Genomic DNA, 21,938 nt, shown 5'->3' with positions numbered 1-21,938 from the left:
TCTTTAGCGTTTTGTGCTCCCCCGAAGAGCCCTGTGCGGGCAGGGGGAGGTTTTGGGGTGCCACAGCCCCCCAGTGACCCCTTTGGGGTCTGCTCTGGGTCCCCTCCTGCGCCCCCGAGGCTTGGAAAGGGCCCGAAGTGGAGGATTTCCTCCCTTGGCTATCCCGGGAACCTCAGGGCAGCGCCGAGAGACCTCGGCAGGGGGGATTTGGGGCGCCGGGGGGGCCGCGCACGGCTCCCTCCCCTTCACACGTGGTGCTGTGGCACCGGAGCCTTTTGGGGCTCCCATTTCTGAACCCCCCCCCCCCCCAAGGCAGGGCAGAGCACCAGCGGGTCGCACACGCGGGAGCACCTCCACGGGGCCGAGCTTTATTGGTGGGGCCGCTTTTTTCCGGTGGTCGCCCCACGTCCGTCCCCGTCTGCGCCGTCGCCCCCGCGTCTCCTCGGGGCCGAGCCCGCGTCTCCTGCGCCGCGGCGCCGGCCCCAACCTCACCTGGCTGCGTCCGCGCCAGCACAACCCGGCACCGGCATCGCCCTCGGCCACGGTGGAACCAAAACTGGGGGGGGTGGGAGGGGGTGGCAGAGTCCCGAGCCCCCCGGCCGTCCCCGGGGACGGGGAAGGGACCCGTCCCCTCCCCGTGGTGCCGGGCTCGGGGGGCCGCTGGGGCTGGAGAGAGCCGGGAAGCGCGGGGCCGCCACGGATCACTGCTCCTCCTTCTCCTCCTTCTCCTCCGGGAGCTTCTTGCGGGTGAAGAAGCCGAGCTGGGGACGAGAGGGAGAGGATGGAGGGGATGAAGCAGCCCCCGCCCCGTCCTGCCCCGCGACCCCCCCACCCCCCCAGCTCTCACCCTCCACAGGCAGAAGATGATGAGCGCCAGCAGGAGCAGCCCCCCCAGGATGCTGCCCACCAGGATCCACAGGGAGATGGGCACCCGCTTGGCCTGGATGATTTCAAGCACCGTCTGCGGGGAAAAAAGGTCCCTGGGGAGCACCGGGGGGGGGGGCAGGGTGACCCCCCCCCCCCCCCCCAGCCCCCTGCCGGGGGTCCCCCAGCTCCTACCTCCCTGCGCTGAGCCGCCTCCCCCAGCACCAGCGCGCTGCCCCCCGGGACCCCCAGCGCGGCCGTGCTGACGATCCTCACGCTCCGGAATTTAGCCTGGAGCGAGGGCGAGAATCAAAGTTGGGGGGCGGTGGGGGGGCGGGGGTTCAAGCCTCGTTCCCCACCCCCATCTTGGCTTGGCTTGGTGTGGGGGGGGGTCCCAAGCCGGCCCCTCGCCCCGCACCGCGCGGAAGAAGTCGTTGTGGACGGCGCGCAGGACGTGGACGGAGACCTCGCCGCCGCGCTCCAGCCGCCCCAGGGCGCAGCTCAGCTCCTGGCACCAGGCGTTGCTGCAGTCCTGGGGGGGGAAGAGGCGATGTGGGGGGGGACGAGGCGATGTGGGGGGGGGACACGGTGCGAGGAACCCCCCCCCAGTCCCCGTCTCGGGACCGTCCCGGTGCGGCTCACCAGCCTGTCCACGCGCAGCAGGTCTTCGGGGTGCACGGGGACCACGGGGGCTGGCCCCCCCCGCGTGGCTCCTCAGCGGGGCCGTGCAGCTCGCAGGTAGCCTGGGCGGAGGGGACGGGAGCCGTGCTCAGCACCGGGGGGGGGGGCTCAGGACCCCCCCCCAGCCCCGGTGAGGCCTCACGTTGTCGGCGAGGACGCGGGTGACGGAGAGGAAGGCGGCGCGGCGGTAGCCGAGGGCCGGCAGGGCCATGCGCAGGGTGAGGTTGCGCACCGGGTAGCAGCCCAGGTTTTGCACCTGGGGGAGAAAGGGGTGAGCACCCCCCCCGGCCCCCCCGACCCCCCCACGCCACCCCCTTCTTCCTCACCACCCCTCGCCCCCGTTACCTTCACCGTGGTCTTGAATTCGGGCCCGGGGCCGTGGGGGAAGGTGCCGAGCAGGTGCACCTCGTAGCGGTGCAGGTTGGCCTCGCTGCCATGGAGGGGGGGGGGGGGGGAGAGCGGGGTCGGATCCTGCCCCCCAGAGCCCCCCACCCTGCGCCCCCGGCCCGTCCCGGTGCCCCCCCCCCAGCCCCACCTGGAGAGGAAGAGGTCGGGCTCGTAGCGGATGGGAGCGGAGATTTGGACCCCGTTGTCCTGCGGCGTGGCCTCGGCGCTGTCGCTGGAGGGGGCGATGGGGCCCGGTGGGGTCTTGGAGAGGACCCCGGGGGACCAGCCCCGGGGGGGGGGGGGGCACGGGGACCCCCCCCCAGCTCGCCCTCTGCCCCTACCTGGTGGCCTCCAGGCTGACCTCTGCTCGGCCGAGCAGCACGGAGCAGCTGAACTCGAACTCCAGCGCGAAGGAGACCTGGGGGCGAGGGGGCTGTGAGGGTCCTGGGGGGTCCCGGGGGGGTCCCGGGGGGGGGTCCCGGCCCCCTACCTTGGCCATCGAGCGGAAGACGGGGTAGCTGATGCTGCAGAGCCGGCGGTGGCCCCCCAGCGCGGTGCACTCCAGCTTCACCGGGCTTGTGTCCTGTGGGGGGGGGGGGGGGAACGGCACCGGGGGGGGTCAGGCTGAGGACGTGGCACCCGGGGGGGGGGCGAGAGGGTCCCCGTGAGGCTGAGGGGTCCCTCCTCGCCCAGCCTGGTGGGGGGGCTGGGGGGGGACGAAGGGGTCTCCAGCTCCCAGCTGGGACCCAACTGGGGTGAAGTGGGTCCCCGTGGCCACCTCGGGGGGGGGGGGCTGGGCACCCCCCGATCTTTGCCCCGGGGGGGTCTTGGGGGGTGGGGAGGGGGGCACCTGGAGCACGAGGCTGGAGAAGAGCAGGTTGCCGGAGAAGCGCAGGAGCAGGCTGGCGTTGTAGGCGTTCTCGCCCTTGTTCTCCAGCACCACGTCCAGCACCGCCTTCCTCCTGCCCTTGCGCAGGACGTGGGGGCTCTGCCTGCAGCACGGGGGGGGGGGCAGGGGGGGGCATTACGGCCCCGGCTGGTCCCGGGGATCCCTTGGGGACCCCCGCGCCCGGCCCCAGCCCCGTACCCGTCCCCGGCGATGTCCATGGCGGCGCGCAGCACCAGGTCCGCCAGGCACTCGTCGTCCTCCCCGCAGTCCTTGAAGAAGGGGATCTGCAAGGGGACGTCGCTGGGTGCTGGGAGCAAAGGGTGGGGGGGGGCACGGGGCCGACCCCCCCCACCCCGGAGGAGGTTGTGGGGGGGGGGCACCCACCAGCTTGCGGACGGTGCCGGGGGATTTCTCATCCAGCACCGGGCCCCTGGGGTCGGCCAGCGCCAGGCGCACGGTGAGGCTGAGGGGCCGCAGGTAATCCGTGGTGTCCTGGGGGGGGGGGGCAGCGGATTTGGGGCAGGACGAAGCCCCTTGGGGGGCTGCAGGGGGTGGGGGTGGGGGGGTGGCGGGGGGGGGGAGGGATGTGGCCCGCCCATGTGCTCACCAGGACGTGGAAGGGGAAGCGGAGGCAGCTCTGCCTGCCCAGCGAGAGCTCCGCGCGCCGCTGCAGCAGCCGCCGGGCGCCCGAGTCGAAGGCGGCACGGGCCCCCCCCGCCCGCTCCTCCAGGGACACGTTGTACCGGAGCTCTGCGCGGGGACAAACCGGGGGGGGGGGGGCTGTGGGGCTGGGGAGGGGCTGGGGGCACCCTGGGGTGCTCTGGAGACACCCTGGGGTGCTCCGGGGTCCCAGTGGGGTGCTCTGGGATAGCAGTGGGGTGCCCTGGGACACCCTGGGGCGCTTCGGGGATGCTTTGGGGTGCTCCGGGGGCACCCTGGGGTACTCCTGGGTCACAGCGGGGTGCTCTGGGGGCACCCTGGGGTGCTCCTGGGTCACAACAGGGTGCCCTGGGGACACCCTAGGGTGCTCTAGGATCACAGTAGGGTGCTCTAGGATCACAGTAGGGTGCTCGTGGGTCCCAGTGGGGTGCTCTGGGGTCCCAGTGGGGTGCTCCAGGGGCACCCTGGGGTGCTCCTGGGTCCCAGTGGGGTGCCCTGGGACACGCTGGGGTGCTCCAGGGTCCCAGTGGGGTGCTCTGGGGTCCCAGTGGGGTGCCCTGGGACACCCTGGGGTGCTCCGGGGTCCCAGTATCATGCTCCAGGGACACCCTGGGGTGCTTTAGGATCACAGTAGGGTGCTCCAGGGAACCCGTCGGGTGCTCAAGGGACACCCTGGGGTGCTCTGGGGACACTTTGCGGACCCCCCCCCCCCAAGACCCCCCAGTGCCAGGAGCCCCGTGTGCCCCCCCCCCCCCCGGCGCTCACCGATGTCCCTGTCCCGCTGTCCCCGTGCCCGGGTGGCGGCGCGGAAGCAGACCCTGGCCCGCAGGCAGACGGCGCCGCCGCCGCCCCGCCGGCAGTTCTTCTGGACGACGTTGATGGCCGGGGGCTCCACCGACAGCGTGGTGTTGACCTGGACGATCTGCCGGGAGCTGGCAGCGAGGGGACAGCGTCACACCCCGCTGGGGGGGGCCGGAATTTGTGTGTCCCCCCCCGTCCCACCAAGGTGCTCCCGAAGACCGGGACCCTTCCCGGGCAGCAGCAGCAGCCGCTCCCCTTTGATCCCCAAGGGGAAACTGAGGCACGGAGCAGGCGATGCCCGTGCAGGAGGGAACCCCGAGGGCTGAGCATGGAGGGGGGGGGGTGGGGGGCGTCCCGGTGCTGCCCCCCCCCCCGTCCCCCGTCCCCAGCGCTCACCGCAGCAGCACGGCCGCCCCCTGCGCCCCCACGGCCAGGTCCACCAGCCCGTCGCCGTCCAGGTCGAGCCGGGCGTCCAGGCTGCGCCCGAAGTACAGGAGCCCCCCCCGGCCCAGCGCCGCCGCCTCGATGCGCTGCGGGAGGCAAGAGCAGGGCGAGCGGTGGCTTCTCCGCCGGCTCGTACGAGGTTGGGCGAACACCACCGTGGGAACCCGGCCGGCTGCCGTGGGCGGCGGGACCCCGGTTTGAGCTCACGCACGGGCACCCCCCCCCAGCCCACCCCCCCCCCAATCTCTCACCTGCTTGTAGTGGGGCAGGAGGGTGCCGGGGGCGCCGTGGTAGACGTAGACGGCGCCGCGGTGCCCGTCCTCCAGCGGGGCGCCCACCACGGCGTCGTTGAAGCCGTCGTGGTTGAGGTCGGGGACGGAGGCCAGGGCGTAGCCGAAGCGGGCGTCCTGCGGCTTCTGGTCGGCCTGCAGCGTCCCGGCGGGGGCCAGCAGCCGCTGCGGGGGGTGGGGGGGGTTGGGGGTCACAGGGGGATCCTCGGTACCCCGCGGTGCTGGGGGGGCTGTCGGGGCCAGGATGGGAAGGGGGAGGGCGGGGGGATCGCCAGGGGTGTGTGTGTCCCCCCCATACACACACCCTGAGCCTGCTGAGTGCCCCCAGCCCTGCTGTGTGCCCCCCCATCCCAAAGCATCCCCCACCCCCACCCCGTTACACCCCCAAACTCCCCTGCATCCCCCCCCAAACCCAGCCCAGTCCTCCCCCACCCCACAACCCCCCACAACCCCCCCGTTCCACTGCACCCCCTGACCCTCTTATTTCCCCCACCCCCCCGTTTCCCCCACCCCCCCGTTCCCCCCAACCCCCCCATACCCCCCAACCCCCCGCATCCCCCCAGCCCCACTGCGCATCCCGAATCCCCCCCCGTGCCCCCCCCCTCCTCACCTGCCCCACTCTGTAGACGTACACCCGCCCCGTCTCCCTGCTCTGGGCCCCCAGGAACATGGGGGCGGCCACCAGCAGCACGTCGGTGACGCCGTCCCCGTCCACGTCCAGGGCGCACACCTCGCTGCCGAAGTAGGAGCCGATCTGGGGGGGGGCGTGGGGGGCAACGGGGCCACGTCAGGATGGAGCCCGGTGCCGGTGGCCCCCCCCCCACACACCCCGCTGGCCCCTACCTGCTCGCCCGCCAGCGCCTGGGCCACCGTCACCGTCCCCGCGGCGCCCATCTCGAAGACGATCACCTTGCCCCGGTGCTGGAAGCGGGGGGCCCCCGCCACGAACAGGCGCTGCCCCCCGGGGAGCCGGAGCGAGGAGACGGAGTAACCTGGGGGGGGGGAGAGGGGGGAGAGCCCTGCTCGTGGCCCCCCCCCCAGGCGGCCAAAAAGCCCCTGGGGGGGGGGGGTTCGTCCCCGCGGCACCGAGCGCCCCTTCGCGTTGGGCATGGCGAGTTTTGGGCACGGCCACAGTGCTGAGCCTGCGCCCCTGGGTGCTGAGCAGCCCCAGGACACCGAGCAGCCTCTGGGTGCTGAGCAGCCCCAGTTTGGCGCCCAGTAGCCCCAGTTAACCCCGCATCCTCGGGGCAACGAGCAGCCCACGCTCCCCTGCACCCACCAGATCACCCCACGTCGGGGGGGGGGGCACGGAGCACCTTTGGGTGCCAAGCCTCCCCATTTTCCCCCTACACCCCCAGGGTGCTGAGCATCCCTCGGGTGCTGAGGCTCCCCTGTTTCCCCCAGGAGCATCCCTGCTCCGTACCAGACCCCGGGGCACGGCGCACCCCCGGGGACCCCCCCCCCCCCCCCCGGTACCCAAATACGCCGCGTGGTTCTTCAGCTCCAGCGGGAACTCCGGCTCAAAGGCTTCCCGGGGGGGCACGATGCGGCCGCGGCGGCTCTCCTCCAGCACGGCCCCGTCCCAGTCGTAGGCGCCCACGGCCCCGAAGAGGATCCCGTCCTGGGGGAGGGGGGGGCACCCGTGGGGGTGGGCGCGACACCAGCCGTGCGTCACCCTCACGCGGCTCCCGGTGCGTCCCCGTTCCCCAAAACCACCCCAAAATAACCCGTCCCCTGGCCAGCCTGGGACACTCAGCCTCAAGTGGGGAGGCTGATGCACGGCTGAGGATTATTTTCCGCCTCTGCAGAGAGCCCCCAGGCTGGTGCCCTCCCCCCTCTGCCCCCCCCCCTTGCTCTGCCGGGGCCGCATCCTGCCCGTGCCGTGCGGCGCAGCCTCACCTCCAGGAGGTGGATGGAGAAACCGATCTGCGACATCTCCAGCTCGAAGGAGCTCTCGTTGTTCCCGTGGGTGCCTGGGGGGGGGGGGGCGTTATTCCTCCTCGGTACCCACGGGAGGGTTCGTCCCCACGGGCCGGGGGCCCCGTGCGCCCCACGCAGCGTCACGGGGAGGGGGGGGGCGAAGCCGGGGCCGGTTTCGGGGTCACGGCACCTTCGAGGCTGAAGATGCGGTCGCCCAAAGCGTCCACGATGTCGTTGAGGGCGGCCTCGTCGGTGACGTTGAAGAAATACTTCTCGTCCGGGTCGCTGGCGATGTACTTGATCTCGCGGATGAAGTCCTCGGGGTCCTGCTGCCGGCGCAGGTAGTGCCCCAGCACCTGCGGAGAGGGCTCCGGCGTCAGCCTGGGGCCGCATCCTGCCCCCATCGCGGCAAGGATGAGGAGGAGGAAGGGAGCGGGTCCCTCCCCGCAGCCGGGCAACGAGGGCGGGATGGGGAAACTGAGGCAGGGGGCTCACGGCGATGGCGTAGCGCGTGATGTTGCGCCGCTCGCACTCCTCCAGCGCCTCGGGCAGCTCGTCCCCGTCGTGCGACTCGCCGTCCGTCACCACGATCATCAGCCTGGTGGCGTCCTCCCGGCCGCCCCGCTCGGGGCTGAAGGCTTCGGTGCTGCCAAACGGGATGGGAGGCGTGAGCTGGGGCGGGGGGGGGGTCCCCATCCTGATCCCGACCCCGACCCGGTCCCGGTCCCCACCAGGCCTGGTGGATGGCGAAGGCCGTGCGCGTCTCGCGGCCCTCCTGCCGGCTGATGTTCCGGGCCGCCTCCACCACCTCCTCCGCCGTGCGGTGCTGCCCCAGCGTCCACTCGTGTACCGCGTGCTCCCCGTACTGCAGCACCCCGACCTGCCGCGGGGAGCGGGGCGCGGGGTCAGCGGGCACAGCCAGCCCCAGGCCCCCAAATACACCTCTGGTCCCCCAAACGCAGCCCCAGTCCCCCCGAACGCAGCCCTGGGTGCCCCGTGCACGCCTGGCCCCGCAATTTGGGGCCGTCCAGTCAGGATTCAGTGATTTAAGCCCAAGAACACAGGAGGTGCCCCCCACATCACCCCCCCGGGGCTGAGTCAGCCCCAGCTCCGGCCGCATCCTGCCCTCCGTGTCACGGATGTGGGCACCCAGAGCCCCTGGGGACGTCCCCATCCTGCACGGGGCAGGAACCCCTCAGGATGTGGGTCCTGTCCCCTCACCCTGCCTGGGGGCCATTTGGGGGCTTTGGTATTGCCCTGGGGTGCTGGGGGCACCCTGGGGACAACGGTGTCCCCCCAGGGGTGGCATCCCCCAGGGGTCCTCGTGTCACCTGGATCTGTCCCGGCCCGATGAAGAACTTGCTGAGGACGTTGCTGAGGAAGTTCTGCACCTCGTACCAGGGGTAGATGCTGTTGGAGCCGTCGAGGACGATGACGATGTCCATGTAGGTGGAGCAGCCTGCGGGGGGGGGGGGGGGACACGGCTGGGGTTGGGCTGGCACGGCACGGTGCGACACGGCATGGCACGGTGTGACACGGCACGGCACGGTGTGACACAGCACAGCATGGTGTGGCACGGCATGGCACGGTGTGACATAGCACGGTGTGACACAGCACAGCATGGTGTGGCACGGCATGGCACGGTGTGACATAGCACGGTGTGACACGGCACGGCATGGTGTGACACGGCACGGCACGGTGTGGCATGGCACGGTGTGACACGGCACGACATGGTGTGACATGGCACAGCATGGCACGGTGTGACATGGCACGGTGTGACACGGCACGACATGGTGTGACATGGCACGGCACGGTGTGGCACAGCACGGTGTGACATGGCACAGTGTGACACGGCACGGTGTGACACGGCACGGCACGGTGTGGCACAGCACGGTGTGACATGGCATGGCATGGCACGGTGTGACATGGTACGGTGTGACAGCATGGTGTGACATGGCACAGCGCGGTGTGACATGGCACAGCATGGCACGGTGTGACATGGCACGGTGTGACACGGCATGGCACGGTGTGGCACAGCATGGCACGGTGTGACATGGCACGGTGTGGCATGGCACGGCACGGTGTGACACGACACAGCACGGTGTGACACGGCCCGGCCCGGTGTGACGCAGCACGGCGTGACACGGTGTGACACCACGTGGCACGGCCCGGCGCCGGCTCCCACGGGCGCCCCGACTCACGCTGCGCCGTGGGCGCGATCGTCTCCACGGGCCGCAGGTCGCCGTCCACGCGGGCGCAGACGCCGGTGCTGAAGACGGAGGTGCCGCACTCCTGGGACCACAGCGGGGCGCAGGCCTGGGGGCGGACGGGCACAGACCGTGGTCGAGGGTGGGGGGGGGGCACGCCGAGCACCCCCTTGCCCCCAGCCCCACGCACGCGTGCCCCCAGCAGCCTTGGGTGCCCCCGTGCTCACCACGAAGCCGCCGTCCTTGCTGTCCAGGAGCGTCATCCCCAGGTGCATGTTGCGGCTGGGCAGGGGGGAGCGCTGCAGGGCTGCAGTGCCTCGTGGAGGGAACCCCAAAAAATCAGTGACCCCCGGGACCCCCCCCCACCCCCCCCACGACCCCCTCCAACCCCTCCCGGCCCCGGTGGTACCGAGGTTGGCTTTGGCACACGTGGCGTTGGGCGAGCCCACGCGGCACTTGTAGACGTCCCCGCGGCGGTCACCCTCCGGGCCGTCCCAGGGGGCCCCCACCAGCAGCCTGCAGGGATGGGAGGCATTGGGGGGGGGGACACATGACAACACCGCCCCCCCCTCCCCGCCCCAGCAGCACCCATCGGCTCTGGGGGCGATGGTTTGAGGTCACCCAGCACCGGGGCGCAGCTCCAGAGCCCCCCCAGGGGCACCCGCTCGCTGTGCCCGGCCCCCCCACGCCGCTCCCTTCCCCCCCCCCCCCCCCCCGACAGCTCCCGCCCGGGGCTGCCAGCGGCTTCCGTCCGTCTGTCCTGCCTCGGATCCGTCTGTCCTGCCCGTGGGCTGTCTGTCCTGCCTCTGATCCCTCTGTCCGCCCTTTGATCGGCAGCCAGGCGCGCATGGGGCCCCCCCCCGGGCTGAGCAATTTTCGCCTCCCCCCAGCTGCCCCCCGGCCAAAGCACGAAAGCAGGGCTTAAAAACGGATTTTTTTGGGGAAAACAGCGAGGGCACGTGCACAGCCAGCGCCCTGCCTGCTCCCCCTCCCTGCCTGCTCCCCCTCCCTGCCTCAGTTTCCCCTCCCCATGGCGCTTCCACCGTGCACCCCCCAGCCCATTTCCGGGCTTTTTGGGGCTCGCACGACCCCAAATCGCTGCGGTTTCTCCTCCCCCCGGGGATGCGAGACCCCAGCCTGCAGCCGAAGCCGGGGTGAAGCCCGCCGGGGGTCCCGGTGCCACGCGGGGGCCACTCACCACCGGTCCCCGCCGGCCGCCCGCTGCAGCACCTTGTACCCGAACTGGGCCTCGGGGGGGCCGTGGAAGAGGCGCGGGCTGCTCACGTCGATGTTGAACGCCCCGCACAGCCCTGGGGAGACGGCGAGCGCTGGGCGGGGGGCACCCACGTCCCCCCCTGCGCCCACCCCTCTCCCTTTTGGGGCCCGGGAATCGGGGAGGAACCGGGGCTATGCCACCAGCCACAGCCCCACAATTAGGCAGGGCGATGCCCCCCCAGCGTTTCGGGCAGTGGCAATTAGATGGGAGGGAGCGGGGCCGGGTGGGATCCGGAGCGGGGCTGGGTGGGATCCGCCACAGCCCCTGGCCCTGCGCCCAGACAGCGGCCCGAAGCCTTCCTGCCCGCCGCCCCCGCCCCGGCCACGCTCCCCGTCTGGGTGAAAAAGGGCAGGAAAAGGGGGCGAGCACGGCCCGGGGGGGGGGCGAGCATCTCCGGGGGTGTGGGACGGAGCTCGGAAAGTGGTGCTGAGCACCCACATGAGCTCTGAGGACCCCGCGTCCAGCACCGAGTGCCCCGTGTGTAGCAGCCAGCACCCCACAGGTAGCTCTGAGCGCCCCAAAGGCAGCCCCGGGCACCCCAAAGGCAGCCCTGAGCACCCCAAAGGCAGCTCCGAGCACCCCAAAGGCAGCCCTGAGCACCCCAAAGACAGCCCCAAGCACCCCAAAGGCAGCCCCGGGCACCCCAAACGCAGCTCCAAGCACCTCGAATACAGCCCCAAGCACCCCATGTGCAGCCCCAAGCACCCCAAACACAGCCCCGAGCACCCCACATCCAGCCCCAAGCACCCCGGGAGGCTGCCGGGTGGACAGGGCGATGCGGGACGGTGCCTTTTGGGGACAAACAGAAGCTTTCTGGTTTTTTGTGTTTTTTTTTTTTTTAATCCAAACTTAAAACGCGTCCAGATGTGATGGAGCTGGGCTGCCCCCGTCGCGCACGGAGCTGCCAACCCCCCCCCTCCCAAGCGGAAAAGAAAACCCTTTTTTGTCTCTTTTTCCCTGAAATTGGGAAATTTTCCATAGACGGTTTCCTTTAGTTCCTTTCTGTGGGGTTTGGGTTCCTTCCACACCAGCACTGCCCCCGTCCCGGGACGCGGGGCACGATCCTGGGGGGGCTTTGGGGTCCCTTCCCAGCAGGGCAAAGCCAGAAATAACTCACAGAGGGGGGATGAGGGAAAAAAAAGGGTGTTTTTTTTTTTTCCCCAAAAGCCATGCCGGGGGTCCTCCGGGTGGCATTCCCATCTCGCCGGGTGCCGGGTTAATGGGTGGCCCCGAGGTTAATGGGTGGCTCGAGGTTAATTGGTGGCTTGAGGTTGGTTAATGGGTGCCTCGGCTCGGGAAGGGTGCCCTTTGGAGCCAGGCGCCCCGTGCCCACCCCGCAGGGTCCCCCATTTCCCCCCTTCCTTACGGGATTTTCCCACGGGCGCCCCAATCCCTCGGGACACGCCGCGCCCCAGGAGACCACAACCCTCCGCAACGCCAAAAAAAAAAAACGAAAAGAAAAATCACCCCCAAAAAACGCCAACTCAACCCCAAAACCTCTTCCCCGACACCGCAGCATCCCCCAAATGGAACCGGGCGGCTCCGAGGCACCCCAAAACCCCCCCGGCCGGGGGGGCTGCGGGTGGGCTTCGGGCATTACCTGGGAGCAGCAGCAGCAGCGTGGGCAGCAGGCGCGGGGGCCCCCCCATGGCCCCAGCCGCTCGCCGCCGGAGCAGCTCAAAGGTGACTCTGTCTCCGGCTGGGCACGCACCGATTTTTTTTTTTCTTTTTAATATATTTTTTTTTCCTCCTCCTTCATCTTGGAGACGTTGCAATTGGCTGCTAAAAATAAACGGCCGGGCCGGGCGTCGCGGTTTTTTTTTTTTCTTTCTTTTTTTTTTTTAGGGGGACGGAGTTAGGAAAAAAAAAAAAGAAATTTATGCAAAATTGGAGAAATCGACAAAAAAGGGAGAGGAAAGAAGGGGGGGCGCTGGGCTGCCCGTCGGGGCAGGGATGCTCGAGGAGGTTTGTCCCATAGGGGGCACACCGTGCCCCCTCCCCACTCCATCCCCCCCCCCAGGGCAGGATCGGGCCCCCCCCGGGCGCAGGGTGGATGGAGGGACGGGGCCACGTCGGCCGGGCGACACCGCCACCTCCTGGACGCTGTCTCCATCTCCTGCCCTCCTGCGAGCCTTTGGGGACCTCGGTGCCCCCATCCCAGTTCGCCACCACTTGGGGAAACTGAGGCAGGGGCTGCTCCAGGCCCCCAGGGTGCCCGGGGGTGGGGGAGGACACCCCAAAACCACACTGGAGCCGTCGCGTTGGGTGGGACACGGAGCTTGGGCAACGGCTACGTGCTGGTGGTGGTGGTGACGATGGTGACGGTGCTGGTGGTGGTGGTGACGGCGGTGCTGGTGGCGGTGGTGCTGGTGGCGGTGGTGCTGGTGGCATCCACGTCCGTCTCCTCCTCGCCACCGCTGGGTCCAAGCCCCCCGGGGGACCCCAGGAGGCTGCGGAGCTGCATCCAGAAGAAGGGCTGGCGGCCGGGCTCGCGGGGCCACTCCAGGTAGGTCTTGGAGCCCAGCATCTTCCGCAGGCGAGCGAACCTCCGCGGCAAGCCCCGCGCGTCGATGGGCTCCTTGACCACCAGGATGACGTCCTGGTAGCCCAGCCCCACCGCGCGCTGGTGGGCGAAGTAGAGCTCGTAGTTGCACCACTCGCTGTCGATGAAGCTGCGGGAGAGGACGAAGATGACCTTGGCGCTGTTCTCGATGTTCTCCACGATGTTGTCGATGATCCAGCGGCCCGGCATGAAGTCCCGCTCGTGGATGCAGAGCCGGTAGGGCGGCTCGGCGCTCTCCAGCCGCCGCAGCAGCTCCCGGCGCACCCACTCGGCGTCGGCGCGGCTGTAGGAGATGAACGCGTGGTAGGCGCAGCGCCGCGCGGCGCCGGCGTGGCTGGCGCGGTACTTGGCCTGCAGCAGCCGGTACGTGGCCCGCACGTACCAGCCCGCCTCCAGCTTCCAGCACAGCGCCGCGCACGCCGCCACCGCCACCGCCGTGCTGGCCACCGCCACGGCCACCAGCGCCGGCACGTCGCACTCCAGCGGCCGCGGGGCGTAGGAGGCCACCGGGGTGTCCAGCAGCGCCTCGGGGTGGTAGCAGGTCCAGTTGTGGGGCCAGTCGCCCAGGCGGGGCCGGCCCCGCCGCTGCGTCTCCCGCAAGAAGCCGTAGAGGTCGCAGGTGCAGTGGTAGGGGTTGTTGCCGGCCGTCAGGCTAACGAGGCGCGGCATGTTGACGAAGGAGCCGCGGGTGATGACGCCGAAGGAGTTGCCGTCGATCGCCAGCACCTCCAGGCTGGAGCAGCTCCACTCGGACGGGATGAACTTGATCTTGTTGCCGCTCAGCAGCAGCTCCCGCAGCCGGGGGCTTCGGGCGAAGTAGCCCATGTCCAGGCGGTCGAGCTGCGAGTGCGAGAGGTCCAAATACTCCAGGGTGGTGGGCAGGCACCCGAAGGTGGCCGCCGTCACCCTGTTGTGGTGCAGGGCCAGCCAGCGCAAGGTGGGCCCCCACTGGCACGTCTCCTGCAGGCTGCCCAAGGCGTTGTGGCTGGCATCCAGGCGGGCGAGCCGGGGCCACGTGCGGGTCAGCGAGGCCACCGTGGCCAGGCTCTGCAGCCGGTTGTTGGCCAGGACCAAGCTCTCCAGCTTGGGCATGACGCCGTGGTAGTGGCAGCGCTGGTTGTAGATGTACGCGTCCTCCAGGCGGTTGCGGGAGATGTTCAGGAACTCCACGCTGCGCATCTCGGCCCACGCGTCGCAGGGGACGTAGTTGAAGTTGACGTTGATGATGGAGAGGGCGGCCACGCCGCTCAGCCAGGTGAAGGTCCAGTCGAAGCGCAGCACGTCGGGGTTGCTGATGTCCTGCAGCAGCAGGCGGTCGAGCCGCGGGGCGACGGCGCCGACGCCGGAGCTGTTCCACTGCGGCGAGCGGGCGAAGTCGATGGCCACCAGCTCCAGCTGGCGGACGCGGGACCTCTGCACGTTGAGCAGGGCCAGGCGCAGCAGGTTCTCGTTGAACTTGCCCCGGTAGAAGACCAGCTTGGTGGCCCGCAGCTCGGCCAGGCCGGAGAAGGGGTCCTCGGTGCCCTGGTAGTAGGTGAACTCGAAGAGGTTGCGGAAGCGCAGGTAGTCGAGCGGTTTGCCCCGCAGGTCCCGCAGCATCACGGGCAGTGCCGCCACGCTCTCGTCCAGGGCCATGTCGCACCACAGCTCCGTGGTGTTGAGCCACGAGAACGCCCCGGCCTCGTAGCGCCGCAGGCTGGAGGCCGACTTGAGGGCGAACTTCTGCAGGGCCGTGTCCTTCAGGGCGGCCAAGTCCCCCCGGGCGACGTCGCGCAGCAGCGGCCCCCCCATCGACAGCACCCGCAGGTGCCGCAGCGTGCCGAAGACACCGTCCAGCGCCGCGCTGCGGTACGGGTTGTTGGACATGTCCAGCCAGCGGAGGTTGGCCAGCGGGCGCAGCGCCGGGGCCGGGATGCGGGCCAGGGAGTTGTTGAAGAGCCGCAGCTGCTCCAGCAGCACGTTGGAGAGGAAGGCGTCGGGCGCGATGCGCGAGATGTTGTTGTAGCCCAGGTCCAGGCGCCGCAGCTGCGTCAGGCCGGCGAAGTCGCCCGCCGTGATCTCCTGCAGCTTGTTGTAGGACAAATCCAGGCTGCGGAGGCCGCCGGGGAGCCCGCGGGGCACCTGCGCCAGGCTCAGCCCCTTGCACAGCCCCGTCTGGTTGCGGTCGGCCAAGCGGCACGGCAGCAACACCGCGGTCCCTGCCAGCGCCAGCAGCACCACGCACCAGAGCCCACGGGTGCCGGAGGCCGGGGACGGCCTCATCGCCTCCCCGCAGACCGCTCGGCATCGCGGGGGGCCCGGGGGGGCCGCAGCCGGCCCGCGGGGAGCCAGGGACGGGGCTGGATGGGGCATCCGGGGCGGCCCCGTGGGGCTGAGCTGCAGGGAAGAGAGGAGAGAGGGGTCAGCGGTGGGGGGCTGATGGAGCCCCCCCGGTGGGTGCCGGCACCGCTGGCACTGTGCCTGCCCCGTGGCACCCGGCACCCTTGGGGTGGGGAAGGGCAGAGGTGCCGGAGGGTGAGGGCTGGGTGCTGGCGAGGATCAGGTGACGGATCCCAAAGGGATCAGGGAGTTGGTGCCAGGGGGATCAGCGGTGGGATCCCAAGGATCGGGTACTGGGTCCTAGGGGATCCGGGACTGGATCCCGGGGCAGACTGGGGGCAGGTCCTGCAGGGAACGGGGATCCCAGGGGACATTTGGGACCGGACTGGGGGCGAGGGGGGGCAGCACACCAGACCCCGGGGAGGGCTGGGCGATCAGACCCCGGGGACAGAGCCCACGGGATCAGGGACTGGATCCCGGGGGACTTGGGGACCCCCCCTTGGCTGGGGGGGCATTTCCAATGCGCAGGCAGAGCCCCTGAGAGGAGCTTTTTTTTTTGATCAAACCCAAAATAATAATAATAACAACAAGTTTTCACACGGATGAAAACTTGTGCTCCCTGGCAGCGTTTCCGGCGCGAGCTTTGGCATTTTATTACTGGGGAAAAAATAAATAAATAATAATTTAAAAAAAACAGGAAACCGGAGGAGAAAACCAGATGGGAAATTGTCCTGTCCCAGCCCCATGCGGAACAACCCGAAGGAGGACAGCAAACACGCCGAGCCGGTGCCAGGTACGTCCCCACCCGGGGGGGCAGCCCCGCGGCAGGTTCCCGTTTTGGGACAAAATCCCCCCAAATCCCCATCCCGGGGCCGGACAGAGCCGGGCACCCCGGGGGAACAAGCCAGGAGGGGCGGTGGGGACCTGCCCCGTCCCCTCCCGTGTCCCCGCGTGTTTTATGGCACCGGCTTCGGGCTCGCAGCAGCCGCGGTGCCGTGGGGACGCGGGCCGGCACCGTGAGCCCCCGCTTTTTGCCCTAAAAAGCCCCCCCCTGGGCAGCACCCCCAAAGCGGTGGCACTTCTTGGGGAAGGAAGCGGGGGGGGGGGTCCCCTCCTGCACCCCGATATCCCCGCCCCGATCCCTGCCCTTTACGCCGCCCCCTTCCCGCACCCACGTGCAGGATCCGGCCCTTTTCCTACCTGCTCCGGCGGCCGGGGCTGGCGGCGCTCAGCGGGGAGCTGGGGGGCAGCGGGGGGGGGCACGGCCCCATGGCCAAGGGTAGAGAAGGAGCAGCAGGGAGCCAGCGCCCAGCACCCAGCACCCAGCGCCCAGCACCCTCCCCTTCCGAGTTCCCGAAGCCAAGCCCAGCGCAGCTTCCCCGCCTCGCACGCCCTCGGAAGGCCGGGAGAACCGGTCACCGTCACCCCCCCCCCCCCATAAAATAAAACCCATACATGGCCCCCCCATACCCCTGCCCCCCCGGGATGTGGCGAGTTCGCTGGGGCTCAGCCAGGACACGGCCCCGGGGCGGTGGTCCTGGGGGGGGGGGTTACGCTGACCCCCGGTGCCCGGGGATGGAGGGGGGACAGGATGGGCCCCCCCCCCGGTTTGCTGGCTCTCCGTTGGGGGGTCGGTCATGGGGCTGGGGGGGGGGGTGGCACCGCAGGTGCAAGGTGCAGCACCCCCCCCCATCCCAGTCCAGCCCAGTATGCCCAGTCCGGCCCCGCCACGCGCTCGGCGGTGCCCCCGCTCCGTCCCTCCCCCGGCACCCGGGGCACGACCCCTGCCGCTGGCAGCGGCGCTGGTTTTAACCAAAAACCACGACTTTTCTCCCAACTGCTGCTGCTGTTAACCTGACCCCGCTCCCAGGCAGAGCCTCGCAGCCCCATGAACTGTTTTCTTCCCCCCCCCCCCCCCGCCCCCCCTTCCTCCCCCCCAGGACTCACGGGACGTCTCGTTGCACAATCGGGATTTTCTTCCCCTTTTTCCCCCTCCCCACGTGCACCTTCCCCCGCCGCCCCGTCCCCTCCTGGGGGGGCTCACCCTTTATTCGAGCTCCAAACCCCAGAGAAAATTCCCCAGGCCCAACCCCGGGGGGGGGACAGGGGGCCACAGCACCGCGGTGCCCCCCCCCAAGCAGCCGCCTGCACCCCCTGCACCCTCACCCCCCCCCCCCAAAGGGCACCCCCTGCCTGCGCCTCGCCACGGGGCAGAGATGACCCCAATCCCTCCGCCTTGGGACCCCCCCCATTGCCAGCAGGTCCCCCCCCCGGGGGTGAGGACCCCCCCTCCGTGCCCCCCAGCACCCCAATTCGAGGCACCACGTCCCGGGGGTGGGGGGAGGTCCACGGGAAGCCGAGGTCCTGGTGCTGAGCGCCGAGAAAGGGGGTGAGCCGGGGGGGGGGGGTCCCAACCGGGTCCCAATCCAAACCCTTCCGTGAGGCTGGGGGCACGGCCGCGAGCCCCCCCCCGCTGGGGCCGAGCACTCACGGACCCCGTCTGCGAGCAGAACCCAGCTGAAAGCAGCAATAAAAAATAAAAATAAAAATAAAAATCCCCAGAACCTGAGGGGGGCTCAGCAGCTGGGTTTAATGAGCAGCTCCACAAAGCGCCCCAGGACCTTACAGGGCAGGATGTACAGAGCGGGGAGCTGGGGGGCTGCACGGCCCCCCCCACCTCTGCTGCGCCTCCCAAACCTCTGCGGGGTGGAAACGTCGCTCCCAAACATCAGGATGGGGGGGGGGGGGGGCCAGCAGAAGGGTGCTGGGCGCCTTCCAGCGTCGTGATCCTTTCGCTCGCCTCCTCCGGCGAGGGGTCAAAGTCTCCGAGTCGCAGCCGGGATCTCGGCCAGGAGCCCGAAGGATCTGGGGGGGCGCTCGGCGCACAGCCCCGGCCCCGCTCCGTCCCCTCCGCCCCCAGCTCCGAGCCCTGAGCCCCCCTGCCTCGGAAATCGAACCCCCCCCACCCCGGGGCACCTCGCAGGGACAGGCTTTGTGCGGTCAGACCGCATTTTTCTTCCCTCCCCACAAAGCACCTGCAGAGGAGCCGGGCTGGGGGCCGAGCAGGATGGGGGCGAAGTGCCGAGGAAAGGTGCTGAGCCACGGGGACTCCCCCCCCCCGGCACAGCCGCAGCCCCCGGCCCTGCCCCGAGCTCCTGGGGCACAGCGAAGAAGCCCTCCCCGGGGGAAAGCGAAGCGGGTGCCGGGTACGCTTAAATAAAATCAAAGCGCTCTTTAAAGCCAGGATGAGCCCAGGGAACCCCCGCGGGGCGGCGATCTGCTCGCTGCAGCCGCTTCTTCCCCCGCCGGGGCTGCGGGAAAGGAGCAGGAGAGGAAATCTCCTCGTTTTGGGGGGGGGCAAAGCATCCCCCCCCCCCAGGGTGGGCTCACCTCGGATCCGCCGGCACCGCCCCGCACTCACCCCAGCTCAGCTCGGCAGCCCGAGTCCTTCCAACTCCCCCTCCGCGCCCGCAGCCAGGCTGAGGTTTCTTAAAAGGAAAATAAAAGGTCAAAACGGGCCCCGGGCGGCACCGGACCCCCCCCACCCCGCGGTTTAACCCCCCCCCCGCAGCCCGGAGAAGAGCCCGGCGGCCGGCTCCAGCCCCGGCAGGGCAGCAGCAGACGGTTCCCAGGCGGCGGCTCCAGGAGAAGAGACCCCAGGGAGCCCCCCTGAAGAGGGAGGGGAGATGTTAAACTCCCAAAGCAGCCCGGCGAGCTCTGCCGTGGACGGGGAGAAGAGCCGGATTTCAGGGAGCTCCTCGTGGGGAGCTGAGGCGAGGCAGCACCAGCAGGTCCCCGGGGACTCGGGCGCCGCGCGAGCTCCTTCGGCCCTGCCCCGGGCTGCTCTGCCCCTCGGCGAACGCGCGGCCGGACCCGGCACCCCCAAACGTCCCCCGATCTCCTCCCGGGCTGGTTTTGAGCCAGGGAGCCCCGCAGCGGGCCCCGTGCGCGGCTACGGCTTCAGCTTGAGCCAGGGGTGCAGGATGGTGAGGATGGAGAGGACGGAGGAGGCGAGGCCGCACAGCCCCACGAAGGCCGGGCTGCTCCTGTAGAGCCCCAGCTTGTCCAGGGGAATGAAGAGGTCGCAGGCGTTCTTCAGCACGTCCAGCAGCAGCGGGGGGTTGCCCCGGAGGACGCGGAGCAGCAGCCGCAGCTCGAGCTGGAGCCTCAGCCCCAGCTGCTGGAGCCCGGCCTCGGCGCGGCGCCGCTGCTGCTGCTGCCGCCCGGCCTCGGCGCCTTTCGCCCGCTGCCCGCCCGCCTCGCGCTCCATCAGCGCCCGGATCTCGTAGGCGTCCCGGCTCAGGTTGACGATCAGGGCGAAGAGGTAATACCTGCGAGGCGAGGGGAGCAGAGAGAGCGGGGTCCCCGGCTGTCTCTTCGCAGAAATGAGAAGGAAACTCTTAAAATGCCCAAACCGAGCCCGCCGAGGGGACGGGAGGGGGCCGGTGCCTCCCAGCTCCCGCTCCCTGCCGTTAGTGAGGCTCAGGGCGGGGAGAAATCCCCACAGGGAGGGATTAAATGGGGAGAAATGCTAAGGGGGAGGGATGAAATGGGGAGAAATCCCTGCAGGGAGGAATGAAATGGGGAGAAATCCTCGCAGGGAGGGATTAAATGGGGAGAAACCCTCAGGGGGAGGGATGAAATGGGGAGAAACCCTCAGGGGGAGGGATGAAACGGGGAGAAATCCTTGCAGGGAGGGATTAAATGGGGAGAAATCCTCACAGGGAGAGATGAAACGGGGAGAAACCCTCGCGGGGAGGGATGAAATCCCTTCACAGCACCCGGGGAGGCCGCGTGGAGGCGGGTGGCAGCCCCCAGCCCTCGGCCCCTCACCTGAAGGACCTCTGGCTCCACTTCTCCTGGTCGACGGCGGGAGCCAAGCCGGCCTTGCCGGCCCAGAGGACGTTGTCGCAGGCCAGGTACATGGCCCTGTTGAGGTGGCTGAGGGTGAGGCAGAAGCGCAGCACCGCGTCCGACAGGTGGATGGCTCGCTTCGCCGCCTCCAGCGCGTCGGCCGAGCCGCCCAGGCGCAGCACTGCGGGACGGAGCCCGGCCCCACGGGGGGGAGGTTAAAGGGGGGGGGGGGGACGGGGGGCGCGGAGCCGAAGCCGCCGAGCCCCAGATCCCCCCCCCCCAAACTCACGCTTGCGGCCCAGGCTGAGGTGCGCCTCCAGCTGCCGCACGCGGGCCACGACCTCGGCGCTCGCCCCGTTCCTCTGCAGCGCGGCCCCCGCCAGGGCGCAGCCGTACTGAGCCGCCCTGCAAGGGACAGGGGCGTCAGGGGGGGCCTGGGGCCACCGCGAGGGGCCCCAGGACCACCGAGAGAGGCCCGGGACCGGCGTCAGGAACCCAGGGATGCCATGAGGGGCCCCGGGGCCAGCGTGGGGGGGCCTGAGGCCACAGAGAGGGGACCAGGACCGGTGTCAGGGGCCCAGGACCACCATCAAGAGCCCAAGGCTTGCATCAGGAGCCCGGGAGCACCGTGAGGGGCCCCAGGACCACCGTGAAGGGCCCCAGGACTGGTGTCAGGGGGCCCGGGACCAGCGTCAAGAGCCCAGTGCTGATGTCAGGAGCCCGGGGATGACAGGAGGGGCCCCCGGGCTGGTGCCAGGAGCCCAAGACCACCACGAGGGGCCCCGGGGCCGGCATCAGGGGGGTCCAGGACCGCTGAAAGGGGCCCCGGCACCGGTGTCAGGAGCCCGGGGCTGGCATTAGGAGCCCGGGACCACCGTGAGGGGCCCAGGACCGGCATCAGGACCCCGGGACCACCTCGAAGGGCCTCAGAGCCAGCGTCAGGGGGCCCATGACCACCGAAAAGGGGCCCAGGGCCAGCATCAGGAGCCCGGGGCTGGCGGCGGGGGGCCCGGGACCACCGTGAGGGGCCTGGACCCACGGTGAGGGACCCGGGACCGGCATCAGGAGCCTGGGGCCAGCGTGGGGGGCCCCGGGACCACCGAGAGGGGCCCCGGAACCACCCTGAGGGGCCCGGAGCCGAGGTGAGGGGACTGGGACCGGCACCAGAGGCCCGGGATCACCGCGAGAAGCCCCGCGGCTGAGCCGAGGGGCCCCGGGACCACCCCCCCGAGGGTCCCCGAGCCGCCCTGAGGGTCCCGGGGCCGTCCCGGGGCCGTCCCGGCGGAGCCGCACCTGAGGAGCCGCTCCCGGGCCTGGCTCTGGGCGCTGAAGCGCACCCAGGGCTCCATGGCCGGGCCCCGCCGCCGCCGCCGCCACTTCCGGGGCCGCGACGGGAGCCGCCGAGGGACAAAAAGGGTCCGCTGCGGGAGGGGAGGGGGAGCAGCGCCGCCTAGAGGCCGCGGAGCCGCTGCTGCGTCCCTATTGGCTGATCACCGCGAGGTCCCGCCCCTCTGAGTGAAAACAGAGGCTGTGAGTGGGCGGCTGCGGCGGTCCCCGCCCCCATCCCGCCGTCAGGCGCGTTCATTGGTCGATTTCTCGCTGCCCCGCCCCCTTTTTCCTGCTCGGTAAGGCCGTGAGGGTTAAGTCCCCGCCCCCTCCTCGGCGCCGCGCGTTTGATTCGCTCTCTCCCCATCGCTCACCGCCCGCCCTGCGCTGCGATTGGGCCGCCCCCACCCCTCTCCCCTCACTTGTGATTGGCGAACCCCTCCAGCGCCCTTCTGAT

The 21,938-nt window shown here is 70.3% G+C and overlaps 3 protein-coding genes across 3 annotated transcripts; all 3 read right to left on the bottom strand.

The window, feature by feature from the left end:
* Positions 1-355: 355 nt before the first annotated feature.
* Positions 356-12,154, bottom strand: ITGA10 (integrin subunit alpha 10). The gene is given in 31 exon segments (XM_083813215.1): positions 356-761; positions 848-961; positions 1,060-1,155; positions 1,283-1,396; positions 1,507-1,571; positions 1,574-1,607; positions 1,688-1,801; positions 1,891-1,975; positions 2,081-2,164; positions 2,274-2,350; positions 2,423-2,515; positions 2,783-2,924; positions 3,020-3,105; positions 3,206-3,313; positions 3,429-3,571; positions 4,247-4,413; positions 4,679-4,812; positions 4,978-5,181; positions 5,627-5,770; positions 5,860-6,008; positions 6,493-6,637; positions 6,916-6,989; positions 7,127-7,292; positions 7,432-7,582; positions 7,668-7,816; positions 8,268-8,395; positions 9,138-9,252; positions 9,371-9,459; positions 9,553-9,659; positions 10,342-10,453; positions 12,020-12,154. Coding segments are annotated over 31 exon segments (3,498 nt in total). The 5' UTR covers positions 12,069-12,154; the 3' UTR covers positions 356-701.
* Positions 12,155-12,699: 545 nt separating this feature from the next.
* Positions 12,700-17,230, bottom strand: LOC310887352 (toll-like receptor 2). The gene is made up of 2 exons (XM_083813216.1): positions 16,502-17,230; positions 12,700-15,358 (listed from the first exon to the last, which is right to left on the bottom strand). Exon 2 carries the CDS (start codon positions 15,332-15,334, stop codon positions 12,710-12,712), a length of 2,625 nt encoding a protein of 874 aa, XP_083669342.1. The 5' UTR covers positions 15,335-15,358; positions 16,502-17,230; the 3' UTR covers positions 12,700-12,709.
* A 637-nt stretch (positions 17,231-17,867) lies between these two features.
* PEX11B (peroxisomal biogenesis factor 11 beta) lies at positions 17,868-21,607 on the bottom strand. Its single transcript, XM_083813229.1, has 4 exons — positions 21,449-21,607; positions 20,445-20,560; positions 20,135-20,336; positions 17,868-19,632 (listed from the first exon to the last, which is right to left on the bottom strand). The coding sequence occupies exons 1-4, from the start codon at positions 21,502-21,504 to the stop codon at positions 19,254-19,256; spliced, it is 753 nt and encodes a 250-aa protein (XP_083669355.1). The 5' UTR covers positions 21,505-21,607; the 3' UTR covers positions 17,868-19,253.
* Positions 21,608-21,938: the final 331 nt, after the last annotated feature.

Source organism: Anser anser (genome assembly GCF_964211835.1).
Source record: "Anser anser genome assembly, chromosome: 28".
In the NCBI taxonomy this organism is placed as follows: Eukaryota; Metazoa; Chordata; class Aves; order Anseriformes; family Anatidae; genus Anser; species Anser anser.
Note: the sequence above shows the minus strand (reverse complement) of the source record. Positions and strands in the feature narration are given on the sequence as shown.